A 13,378-nucleotide genomic window follows, 5' to 3' on the forward strand; every position below is an offset into this window, starting at 1 on the left:
TTTTTCACCTCTTTTTAGCACAATTTTCAGGTTCTTCATCTCTTTTTTGCTGAACATTCAGCATTTTCACCTCTTTTCAGCACAATTGAGTTTCTTCTGCACAGTGCACATTTTCCTCTCATCATATCTTTGTTTGAGATCAGAACTGGTTTGGCTCAGTGGGATGAGCAGCCGCCGTGAGATCTGGTGGCAAAAGGTTCGAATCCTACATGTGACAATTGCTGGACATCTTCCCAGCTTACATGTGTTGCCAGGGCAACTTGTCAACCGAATTTAATGCATGTAATCTGCTTCCTTAACGCTGCTTAGTGTACCCTTTCAAATGCAACAGTTTTCAGCCAAGAGCTGAGCTTCTGCACAGTGTTTTCAGCAGGCAGTTCTCCTTCTTCTGCTGTTTTCAGATTCCACTGCACGGCATTCACACTGCATTTTTGCAGGAAATGCAACTTTTTCTAGTTTTATTTCATTTTTAGGGCTTTTTTATTTACTTTCCTACTGAATCCATCTCCCTTGAGTCATCTCTACCTTTCTGTGTTTTGTCTTATATTCTATCAGCATATCTACATTACTGTTGGATGTGTTACTGATGCAGTATTTTCACCTTTTCTTACTGTAACACAGCATTTTCTAAACTCTTGGAAGAATAACATCAGAATGTTTTCTCATGTGTTTGGTGTCACCAGCCTTTAAAGAACAGGCTGTGCTTCAAACCTCTTGTTCAACCTTCAGATGGTTGGAAGAACTCAGACTGTGACATCAGCAGAAACTAAACTACAGTGTGAAGCTGTGCTGGGTGAACTGGTCAGAGCCATTATAGGCCTGGGATCGTTGGCCAATGTCAGGAAGCAACTTCAATGATCAAATATACATTCAGCAGCTGGCCAGATGGGCATTGTTCCTGAAGTTCCTCTATCCTAAGTACAAAAGCAAACATGTTTTCAGAAAAGAAGACGTTAAAGTGTTAAAGTGTGAGCTGTCGGCGTGTTTGGGACTCTGCAGCCGAGCTCTTAGACAGACAGAGCAGCTGAGTGTGTTTGGACATGGCAAACCACAGTGAAGCATCTCTTTAACCCAAGTGTGTGCTCTCAGGCGGTTAGAGGGTCTTGTATGTGATTGTAGTGTTCGTGAGAAAGTTCGTCAGCCTACTGATAGCAGCGCATCGATTCACTCAGTAAAGGAACACGTCTGTGTCCTGAGTGTGCAGAACCCCACCCAGCAGGAAAGCACCAAACGAAGCTGACCGCCCCGACGCGCTGTGGTAGACGTCGATCCAGAGCCCCCGTGTGCAGCACAGTGTGGACAGAGGGGAACTCTGTGCCGGGGCAATAATGAGGACTGAAGGTGGGCCAGCCTGAGGTCAGATCAAAGCCTGTGAGCTGAGAGGACATGTCTTCCGATGGAGAGGCGTTTGAATCTCTCTGATCTTATTTTATCAGCCTTTCCTCTGCTGTGTGAAGCTGTCGACTCCAGAGACAATTATTAGATCAAACTTCAGTGTCGACAGCTCACATCAACTCTGAAATGACTTCTACAAGCACAGGAGCCTCACTTCCTGTGAAAGCTCTGTGTGTGCTGACAGCAGTACAGAGAATGTAACATCTATACAGGCTCAGGTAAGTGAACGCACAGCTGATCTGAACACTATAATTATTACAATCAGTACTGTCAGCTGCACACTCCTGCCCTGCATGCTCACATGCTCCCTCCTCTTCCTCTATCTTTGCCTGACAGCGCACCGTAGGCGCCTGGGCTCATCCTTCATGTACATCTTATTCTTTATGATGTTTGATTCGACAGAGGTGTTCGGTCAGGTGGCCTTCTTCATCTATGTGACCTGGGAGTGCCGGGTACACTGGCTGTGGCCCCCTGTGGCTACATGAGGTGTGGAAACTCAGCTGAATTTGGTTCTTGTCCTTAAAATGTGAAGCTTTCATAAAGACAAAGGTTTGCTGTTGTTAAAGCTCATTAATGTTAATCCTGAAACCTGATTATGTGCTTATGCGTTGACCATGGGACAGTCTGTGCTTCAGATGCCCTCTAGTGGGAAAAAGGAACTACAAGCAGATTAACTCTGACTCTTTTGAATGTATTAGAGGACTTATACATCATTTATTACTGGGCTGGAAACTACACAAACACAGGGTAGGTGCATTAGGCTCTCATTACAAGTCAATACGTCCATACAGCTACTCTGTGGCTGCAAAACACACAGATCACAGCCGCTATCCAGTATAGGAACAGCAGGAATATGACAGGCACACAACAGGAAGACATGCTGCATGTATGCAGGTCACAGAAACGTAGAACAAGGCTCCAAAGATCACACATTAGAGAAGAACAAAGCTGTCCAATCACTGTTGTTCTTTAGCGTCCACATAAACCTGCTGCTGCATGTCCTCAGTGCTGTAACCTCAATACAGAAGGTTTATATACAAACCATGCACTGGGCTGATCAGCATCCACCACAGCTAGTTACGTCATATGAGACATAATAATCAATCGTGATCATTGATACACTGTTAGCTGCTAGCCTGAGGCAGTGTGTGCTCTGTTAACACTGTTAGGACACAGACACTGGTCAGCACTGCTGATGACTCCTCACACAGCTGGAAAAGGCTTACCAATGCTCTACAACACACAGCTAAGTTTCTTCTGAGTGGACGAACATGACAAAGTGCTGTTTGATAGCTGCTGTTGGGGAACACCACACAAACTCCTCTAAATCGGCTTTCAGATGTGATGTGATGCAGTTCCGGCGCTCACGGCCATACCTGACTCGCTGTGCGCACAGGCTGCAGACCCGGGGCCTAAGTTGAAGCCCTTTAAATGTCCTCGTTCGGTCGTCCTCTGCAATGACACCTCCTCTCCCACATCACACAAAGGCCTCTGCAGATGCACACAGCCAGGCTGGGACTCTCAGCTCCGCAGACTATCTTTATTTGCAATTTGCGCAGAGCAGCAGAAATCCCACAAAACCGCAGCATCATCCAGAAAATGCGCAGAGAGAAGCGCGGTGGGAGGGGGGGGGGGTATCTGGCGCACCGAGTGGCCGGTAAACGATGCAAATTACGTGTAAACTGCGCTCCGAGCCCCTGGGACGTGGCTCAGGCTGCAGCATTTTTCACATCATCGGTTCTCCTCGGGATCCAGTGCGGCCGGAACCAGGACACCACCCGATGCGTCAGCGCTATGGGAGCCACGACTATGCCCATCATAGAGCCTCCATCACGGTGGAAAGTACAAACGGTCCGCTTACCTGCGATTGTCAGCCGCTCCACTTTCCGCTTCACCACCGGGCACCGTCAGCTCGGCATCAGAAAACTATCCACCTCCTCCTCTGTGCTCTTTCTCGTTAATGCAGTGCAGGGCTCTCCTCCGGCTCGCTCCCTCTCTGTTGTGGTCTCCGCACCTCCTCCCTCCTTGTCTGCGCTCTCTCGGGTCTGCTAGCGAGCATCCGGGTGTGCAGATGTGTGCACATGGAGCTGATGGGCAGGTGGTGGAGCTGGAGGACAAAGAAAAGAGGGAGAATTCAAAGTGCAAAAGATGAGAGGTTTGATTTTTGTGACAGGGTTCAAGCAAAAAGAAGCAGCGCAAAGCTGTTAACTAGGCGCGTGTATGTGCTGGCTTTATTCTACTTTAACAGTTTGTAGGGCAGTCAAAGGAAAACATTTACATTTTAGAAGCTTTTGCTATAATGGACATACAGAATGATAAGAAACGTCAGATCTACAACCCCCATACAACATCTCTACACACCGCAGCAGCAAGCAGCACGGCTTGAAGTAACGCTGTATGGCAGTGTTGTCATTTTGGCCTTCAAATCAATCTGTTGAGCTTGAAGGAGAGGTCAAAGGTCAAATGGGATACAGTAGACCTGTAAGAATCAGCAGCTCTTTAGTGGGCTGGACGCAGATGTGTGAGGCTCTCTGATGTAACTGTGAAGCTGAACACCTTCATCTTCTGTCAGTACGGCAGCAGCCCGGGTGGCTAACACACTGTCGTTTATGTTAGCTAACTAGTGACAGCATCCATAACTGAGTGACTCACACTGAAACTGAGAATAGGTGTGAGGGTGTGGCTTTAGTGCCGCAACAGTGAGTCCATGTTAAGACAACATTAACACAGGTAAGCTGGGCAGACTTAAACAAAGCTGTGCATCATTGTTCACATGAGAGCACAGGTGTAGACCACTAAGTGCCTGGAAATATTTGTTTTATTTGTTTTTGTATGTCAATCATTGTGGAACTAAACCCGTGAGTCAGTGAGCATTTTATTCAGTGCCAGAGAAAGTGAGAAGCACTGAACCTTGAGGTGGACACTGATCCTCGCAGCTGCAGGAATACCAGCCCATAAAACGCAGCATCTTAATGAGTACATATCCATGCAATACGTGATTGTGCTGTCAGGGAGATGTTACAAGGACCAAACCAATGACACTGAACCAGCTGACCTGTACAGAGCCCCACATACATCACATCATTCATTTATTTCAGCCTCTACACATGACTCAAGGTTCAGCACTGCAACTCTTTAGGAAGTCTGACACGTTGTGTTGTATTTGTAGATGCTAAAAAAGTAAGTGGATACACAGTTTTATGGGCTCTGCATAGAACTGCAGTGTATTCTGGGTGTTCAACCAAAACCAGGACCGATGCCAACAGCAAACAAAGAGGAAAATATACCAGTGAAGTCTGACACACAGTGTGACGCTAACGATGAGGAACGTTCTTAGAAGAAATTCAGAGTGATGGGAACATAAGGTGCCTCGATTTATAGGAAACACCATACTGTGCTATACTCGTGACCCGTCACCTGCAAACAAGGGCACAGTTATAAACCAGTTCCAGCTCTCATGGAGACGTGGTGGAGCCAGTCAGGCACCACTGGTTCTGTAATACATGCAGAGCATCTCCTCACCCAGGACTCAAAGTCAGCGTCACTGTCCTGTGTACAGTCATACACAGAATCTGAAGCCCTCAGTGGACACTAAAACAATATAAAGACTCACTCTTTTTACAGTTTATTTTACACAATAGTTCATATTCTGCTGTGATCAGTTTAGTTGTTTATATTTTTACATCCCATTGCACATATTTAATAGTATTTAATACTGCAATGTAGTAGTTTTGACATTTATTACAGCACAGTGTTTGTGTTTGCATACATCCTTCACATTACTGCCACCTTCTGGCTGCAGTCAGCAAAATCCTGCTCCTCACATACAAGGTCTTAAATAATCAGGCCCCATCTTATCTTAATGACCTTGTAGTACCATATCACCCTATTAGAGCGCTTCGCTCTCGCTCTGCAGGCCTACTTGTTGTTCCTAGAGTATTTAAAAGTAGAATGGGAGGCAGAGCCTTCAGTTTTCAGGCCCCTCTTCTGTGGAACCAGCTTCCAGTTTGGATTCAGGAGACAGACACTATCTCTACTTTCAAGATTAGGCTTCAAACTTTCCTTTTTGCTAAAGCATATAGTTAGGGCTGGACCAGGTGATCCTGGATCCTCCCTTAGTTATGCTGCAATAGACGTAGGCTGCCGGGGGATTCCCATGATGCACTGGGTGTTTCTTCTTCACTCACTATGTGTTAACAGACCTCTCTGCATTGAATCATATCTGTTATTAACCTCTGTCTCTCTTCCACAGCATGTCTTCATCCCGTCTTCCTTCTCTCACCCCAACCAATCACAGCAGATGGCCCCGCCCCTCCCTGAGCCTGGTTCTGCTGGAGGTTTCTTCCTGTTAAAAGGCAGTTTTTCCTTCCCACTGTCGCCAAAGTGCTTGCTCATCTTATTGTAGGGTCATTACCTTACAGTATAAGGTGCAGTGAGGTGACTGTGGTGATTTGGTGCTACATAAATACAAAGTGACCTGAGAGCTGACAAAGCTTGGTCACTGCTGGTTTTCAGTCAGATCTGGGGGGCTGCTGGGGGCAGCTTACACAGTGGGGTATGTGTGAGTATTACTCACACATACTCAGTGAGTATGTGTGAGCCGAACCTTCACCCCTGCTGAGCATCCATGCAGGCAGGGGCGGGACTTTGTTTCGATGGGCACACCAGGCAGCCAATCACATGCAAAGACAGACTGGGATCATACCATTATGTGAAAGAAGAAAGGGGGGCAGACGTTCTGAAGACGGCGAGTGTAGTGGTCCAGGTCCACAGAGAGACGGGGAGCTGGGTAAAGTCAGAGCTGAGCATTACAGCTAAAGAGAGCGAGAGTGGACAGTACGTCCTCGGCTCATCATAAACTCATTGTGGCAGAACAAAAGTGACTCTGTCTTATTGCTCCTGTCAACATGAACTAATGTAAAAATATTGGCCACAGCCACCCAGCCTGCTGACGTCTTGTTCTGTACTGACAGAAGATGAACATGTTTTTAAAACTGATTTGTTGAAGCCAGCTTCACAGTTACATCAGAGGGCGGGGCTCCACAACGCACGCCAGCCTTCATACGCTTTCATGTCACAGGTCATGAAGGGAGCTGCTGTAACAAACCTGGCTGATGGAGGCCAGCCTCCCAGGCTGCTCCGCTCGGTTTCTGTCAGAGATCAGCAGGGTGGACGATTCTGAGCACTTGGAGCTGGGAGAGGCACCACTCCCACTTCACCTCCATCTGAACTGAACATCCCATGGTGGGCCATACTCATGAGATCTGAGCTTAGGAGTATTTAATCAGAGAGCCAGCCCAGGCCCGGGATCCTCACGATCCACAGGCTGTATTTAATATTTACAACTTCAAATGAAATCAGAGACATTTTCAAACTGGAGTATAAAGATGGAGAAACAAAGAATTTAAACTGGATGTCATTTTAATGACAGTGTTGAAAGTAATGATTGGACTGGTGGTGAGGTGTGCGTGTTCCAGTAGGACAGGGGTGGGCACTCTCGGTCCCCGAGGGACGGTGTCCTGCAGGTTTTAGATCTCACCTTGGGTCAACACACCTGAATCACATGATTAGTTCGTTACCAGGCCTCTGGAGAACTTCAGGACATGTTGGCTGTGTCCCAATTCAGAGACCGCACGCTTGAAGTACGCATTTTAAGTGCGATTACGTCACCGCCACGCGACGACGGCTGTCCCAATTCAAAGTGTACTTCAAATACGCCTCGATTTCCCCAAATATCAAGCGCGGTCCGATGCACGCTTCGTGGTCCCATATATCCCACAATTCATAGCGCGGCGGTGGGTGTGGATAATTTTGCCACAAAATACGGCAGAAGGGAGCGGCCGAAGAGTGAACTGTCAGAAATAAGTACTGAATATGACGTCACTTATTTATGTGCGAATGTTTAATAATGAAGAACATTAAAACATGACTGTTGGCCACATGTCGGCAAAGTTATGACGTTTGTACTAACTTTGTTTTAAAGCCTTTAAAATATAATAATACAATAGTCGCCCTTAATCTTACAGAGAATGTGATGATTTTGTGGATAATTAAAGTCAGTCATATATCCACAAACACAACAAGCTGAAAGTCAGTGATGCTGCTCGGTTTGCAGTCCTGAACATCACGGCACAAGCAGGATCCACTGCACTGTTAATGTGAGCTGTGTTATATTGCTGCCTCTGTTCGGTGGTGTCGAGCCAAACGGACTTTAACGTGTGTTTGAACGAGCTGACGGTTCACTCGTTAAGCTGAAAGAAAGATGCTTCAATCACAGCAGTCACACATGTGTCCACTGCACCATCTGGAACTCTTCTTGTTTCGTAATAACACAAACACTAAATCCTGCTTCTCTGGTGCTGTTGTGTAGCAGTGTGTACACCTGAGACTGTCACCTGTCTGTCTGTCCTGCACTCTCTCTCTTTTTCTTTCTCTCTGATTGTGGAATAAAAGTATGAACATGTGTTTATAAGTTACACTTGTGTCTGAATCCTGCAGCTTATCACACATTTGATTTCCATGTGTGACGACTGCAAGTGTCCAGAGTGAGGACAGACTGAGGGACCAACTGCTGCACATCATGTGTGAGGCTTTGCAGCCCTGATGATCCACCAGGACAAACTCAGCAGTGTGTGAGGAAGAGGAGGAGGAAGAGCCAGCAGCAGCTGACAGATGGAGAGAATAGACAGACTGTTCCCTGTTTGTGAAGGACTGCTAGGAAAGTTTAACATGACTGTCTGTGCTGAATCAGTCTTATTAGGTAATGTTCAAATAATGTTATCATCCCAGTGTTTTCAGTGTGGGAGAAAGTACTCAGGGCCTTCAAGCTACACACTATGAAAGACAGCAACAGGTTTAATGTTCAGAAACCTAAAGTATGTATCAGCAGCAGAATGGAGCTAAAAATAAATGTTTGTTTCAGTTCTATGAAGCTTTGAGTATTTTGGATCAGTAGCTGCTGTGTTTGTTGCATCATATTGCTGTAACTGTTTATATGCTTTATATATTCTGAGCTAAGTTGATCTATAGTGTTACATCATATTCTATAAGGATGTTATGTGTTTGTAGACTTTCTGCCCAGTTTGAGCCATTTAGCAGAAGTCAGCCTGTTTAAGGCTCTGATGTCTATTCTGTGTGACTTACAGCAGTTATGACATGGTCTGATTTTCTCACCCAATAAAGGAATATTTCATATATCAGTCTACTCTTCATTCTATCAGACACAGCTATCACAGCTCGTACATTTGCTTTTTACACATATATGTAAGCATTGAGCCAAATTTAGTAATGCCAACATACTGAAGGAACAACATTTGTCTCTTATATATAATACATCTGTATATACACTGTCATAGATACTTGTCTTTGAGTGAAGATTTAAGGTGACAGGAAATATAAATAACTGCAACTTCAGTCTTTGACCCAGAGTTCAAACTCACTCCTGTAATATATATATATATATATATCTCATAATAATCTGACAATACTATAATATTGTTCATATTATATTTACATTACCACAGTGAGATGACTTTAGTCTCATGAACAACATCAGCTAATTGTTATTTACTAACTAATCTTAAATGACTGTTCAGCACAGAAATGAAGCCCAACAATCATGTTTACAGTCCTGTGGTCTCAGCCTCAGATACTCAACTAATCAAAGTGATGTCATGATAAAAATGAATGACCAACAAAACATTTTTTCTCCTTCATTTCTGTCACACAATGCTGTAACGTTTCTCGCGGTTAGTATCATGGTTGCTAGGCAACCTGAACAGCGCGACGGAGGCTAGACCTTCCCATTTCACAAGCCTCTCACTTCCGCACTTCTCGTACTTCCTAGTACGCACCGTACGTAGTGCGCGTACTTCAAGCGTGCAGACCCTGAATTGGGACACAGCCGTAGAGGAGCTACTGTAGCCATTTAAATCAGCTGTGTTGGTTCGAGGACACATCTAAAGCCTGCAGGGACACCGGCCCTCGTGGACTGAGATTGCCCACCCCTGCAGTAGGATGTCATGTTCTCACAGATTGCCACACTGAGCCTTCCACAGACAGTGCAGAGAAGGAAACAAAGCATTATGAACCATGTTCGGGTAACATCCACAGGATCGGTCTGTGGCCTTAGAAACAGCATGGCTAATTCTCACAATACTACAAAGATACAAAAGTCCAGCATTGAAAGAGAAGACAAAGGAGACATGGTTTACTCTCCCATCTTTAATGTCCAGCCTCGCCTGTCTGCGTAGCTACAACTACACTCATTAACATCAGCACACGTCACCGCATCTGCAGTTGTCATGTTTATTGCACAACAAGACACAAGCACACACCACCACTGTACACCACTAGAAGAACCAGTTCTTGGTGTTTACACATGAAGCGGGTTCCTACTGGGACAACTTGCAGTGTGGCGCTCGGCTCCAGCCGGCCCTCTCTCTGGTGTGAAGCCTGAAGTGGGTGTTAAGATGAGCTGACTGGTTGAAGCATTTCCCGCAGACGTGGCAGCGGAAAGGCTTCTCTCCGGTGTGGATGCGGTGGTGCCTCTTCAACATGCTCACGGTGGTGAAGCTCTTCCGGCACACCGCACAGCTGTATGGCTTCTCTTTGGTGTGCCAGCGCATGTGGACCTCCAGCTGGCAGGCAAAGTTGAAGCCCTTCCCGCACTCATTGCAGCTGTGCCACCTCTGGATGCTCTGGCTCGGATGATGGGGCCGCGATGACGACGCCTTCAGGGACTTTACATTTTTAATCTGCAGTATGTGAGCACTTTGCTTTCCATTTGAGCGCAGCAGCCCCTTCACCTGCTGCTCATTTCTCACAGTCCTGTGTGTCTTTGCAGCGGTGGCACGAGAATCACTCTGAGCTGCGTTAGCAGCCGCTGGCAGGCTGTTACAGCACTGCTGCTTCCTGCCGTCCTCCCCGTCCGTCTCCGTCTTCACCTCTGGGGATGTAAGCGGAGGCAGCGAGGCGGTTTGGGCAGGTGGAGGATTTAACCTCAGCGGCTCAACGCTCCTGCAGTTTCCTTCCTCGGAGTTGCTTACCTGGTGCGACAAGTGACTTTGAGCGTTTCTTTGTTCATCTTTGACGTGTGACAGCAGCCCTGCACTCCTTCCACACTCAGACGCACAGAGCTGACCGTCTTCCTGGGCCTGAGAGTGGGGTTCTGAAAGGTGACAGACATCACAGTCATGCTGGGTGGATTTATGCACGGTCAGTGAACACTACGATTCACAGTGGCGCTGTAGTGGACGCACAAATCTGCACACGTGAAGATGGCTGAAGCTGGAAACACGTTGAACACTGACTGTAAGTAAAAGCACTTTAATGCTGCATTTGCCTCCTTCCTCATTTTCTTTAAACACGCGTCACATGTTTCAGATCATCAAACCAAATGTGTAACCTTCGGCATCACTGAGGAGCACCTGGAAACACTCATCTACCTGCTTCGTTCTGCTTCTCCTGTTCTTTGCATCACTACCCACGCTCGATACTCTTGCTCTAGTCCAATCATCTTCTCGCCCGCATTCTTTGAGCCAATCAGCCTGCGCTTTGCATGCTTTAAATCTGTGCTCTCTGTCATTCAGACCACCCTCCTCCTCAGCCTCATTCTTCGTCTTCACGACCACTGCGTCCTGTCCTACATCCTATCTGCCATGATCATGATCAGAGTCTAATCATTCATTTCTCTATCTCAGTGAATCATGTTCAGTTCTTCCAAGTGATCTGCCCTTATTGAACTTTAATAAGTAAATATAAACACAGTCTTGTTTTAAAGGGGGAAAGCTATCCAAGCCGAGCTGGCTCTAATAAACTAATGGATGTGTGACCCCGAGTGTTTCACAGCCTTAAGTCATTTATCACAGCAAAGCACAGTACTGGGATTAATGCTGATGAATAATATAGCGTAGAGCAAAGACACACACTCTTACACTCTGAGGCGATGGATGCTGCTGTAAACAGAAATGTGTCTTTCTACTGATATACAGTTAGGGTCAGTGTAAGGGTCAGTGTAAGGGTCAGTGTAAGGGTGTCTAACAGATACACCCTACACATGTTGACTGGACACACACCGATTGTGCAGTCAGAGTGTGTCTCCCTGGTGTCTGGAGGTCTATCTACAGAAACGTGTTTCACAGGGACAAACTGAACGTAGGTGTTTTGGTTTCCAGCACACAAACCTTTTGCGATCTGCAACAACCAGAGTAAAAATTGTGAACGCGGTATTATTAATTGATGTGAGTCGAGTTCACACAGACGTGACTATGGTCTCATTACACACAACGTCCTCGGTTTGTTGAAATAATCCCGTCCACACACTGGTCGCTACTGTACCGACACTCATCTTTCACTAAAGTCAAATGTCACTGTTTCCACGTCAAGATGGTTAGAAAGGAGGCGGAGTCAACTGGACCCGCTCTCCCTACACAGTGCGCGCTCCCGACGCAGGGGAAACCAGTTCTGTCGGGGATACCTACTGTTCCTACGACACCGGCACTGGGCATCAGTTAAAATCTTAACAATCAGGTTAAACGACTAGTACGTCTGGTACTGACTAGCGAAAACAGCGACGGTTAGCGATCACGTGTCGGTCCCCGTCCAGCCCTGTGTCTGGCTGTTTGAAACTGGCTCCTCGGGAAACTCTCTGACGTCATGTTTGTAGTCATCAGCCTGGGTTTAGCTGATTTTTACAGGTTAAACTACCAACAGTGTTGTTTCCAAACCCAAAAGAGCAAACTGACTTCGTGTGTCTGTGCTAGCACACCTGTGTGTAGCAGCGGTAGCTCCCACATAGCTCTATGTGGGAGCTACCGCTGGGACACTGACACTTGGGCTGGTTTTTACCAGTGAGCGCCGTGAGCCGATGCTCTTCACCTGACTGCAGCAGTAGCCGCTGGACGGCCACATTCAGGAGCCGTTTGAGTCGCTCGTTCTCCTCCTTGGAGCGCAGGATTTCACTCTGGTACTCCACCACCGTGTCTTTTACGGCGCGAAAAATGTCTTCGGCCGCCGCCGTGAGCCTGTCGTTCAGAAACACGTTGAGGAGCTCCAGCTTGGTCATGTTTTCAACCGCTTTCTCTCAAGACTCGGTGTCCTTCTGTTTACATCCTCTCCGACGGAAGCTAACATACACCGGCTTCTGCGAGCTGTGTGACGCCACCTGCTGCCTGGAGGGGCCATTGACACGGCTTCTTCTTCGACGTTTTTTTGGCGGTTGGCAAACAACAATGTGGTGCACTACCGCCACCAACTGGCTTGGAGGGTGGACCAGAATTCGCTCAAAGCAAATAATCAAAAATTAATTAATTATCAAAAAAATACTACCATATCGTCATGTCTCTGCATACAAATTAGTCTTAGAAACTGAAATAAAGCCATAAAACTTTCACATCTGGAGTTCCTTTGCAATAAATCCTTTCTATCTAGCTTAATCTTTTTTTCTACAAATCTGAATTGAGATATGATTGTCTCCTCTCTCCTGGTCCTCCCTGTGCTTCTCATGTTCCCCGTTTCTCTTTGAATAGAATAAAACCATCTCCCTGTCCTCTCCTCCTTCCACCACTTTTGCTATCATTTTCTCTTTTACAATGCTCTTCATTTTAGCTTTGCTAGCACTGATATTTAAAACCTCTTGATCTCCGTTAACAGCCTGCTTTACAATTCTATCTGCCACCTCATTGCCAATAACACCATAACATGCTGGTATCCATATGAATTTATCGATCCCATCATATTCATCCTGTAGGTTGTTTGTAAAATCTTTATTAAAATTTCTGGTCTGCCTTCTGAAGCTGGCCAATGATCAACCAGAGTCTGACACTTAAAAAAGGTGTGACACCTTTTTTAAGTGTCAAAGTCAGACTCGTATGTATATACATACGTATACATATACACATGTGCATACGCATGTATACGTATGTATATGTATACATACACACACACACCCACACACACTGGCATACATGCACCCTCTACCTTA

The 13,378-nt window shown here is 46.2% G+C and overlaps 1 protein-coding gene and 1 pseudogene across 2 annotated transcripts; both read right to left on the reverse strand.

The window, feature by feature from the left end:
* Positions 1-3,720, reverse strand: part of LOC120731687 — a 112,111-nt pseudogene extending 108,391 nt beyond the window's left edge.
* A 5,878-nt stretch (positions 3,721-9,598) lies between these two features.
* On the reverse strand, positions 9,599-12,578 carry LOC120731716 (zinc finger protein 723-like). Of its 2 annotated transcripts, none has more exons than XM_040028862.1 (2): positions 12,244-12,578; positions 9,599-10,564 (listed from the first exon to the last, which is right to left on the reverse strand). In XM_040028862.1, the coding sequence occupies exons 1-2, from the start codon at positions 12,458-12,460 to the stop codon at positions 9,789-9,791; spliced, it is 993 nt and encodes a 330-aa protein (XP_039884796.1). In that variant the 5' UTR covers positions 12,461-12,578; the 3' UTR covers positions 9,599-9,788. The 2 variants fall into 2 exon arrangements, with proteins under 2 accessions (XP_039884796.1, XP_039884806.1); XM_040028872.1 differs by having other exon boundaries at positions 12,274-12,577.
* Positions 12,579-13,378: the final 800 nt, after the last annotated feature.

This window comes from Simochromis diagramma, unplaced genomic scaffold, assembly GCF_900408965.1.
Source record: "Simochromis diagramma unplaced genomic scaffold, fSimDia1.1 OVJJ01000352.1, whole genome shotgun sequence".
NCBI classification, from domain to species: Eukaryota; Metazoa; Chordata; class Actinopteri; order Cichliformes; family Cichlidae; genus Simochromis; species Simochromis diagramma.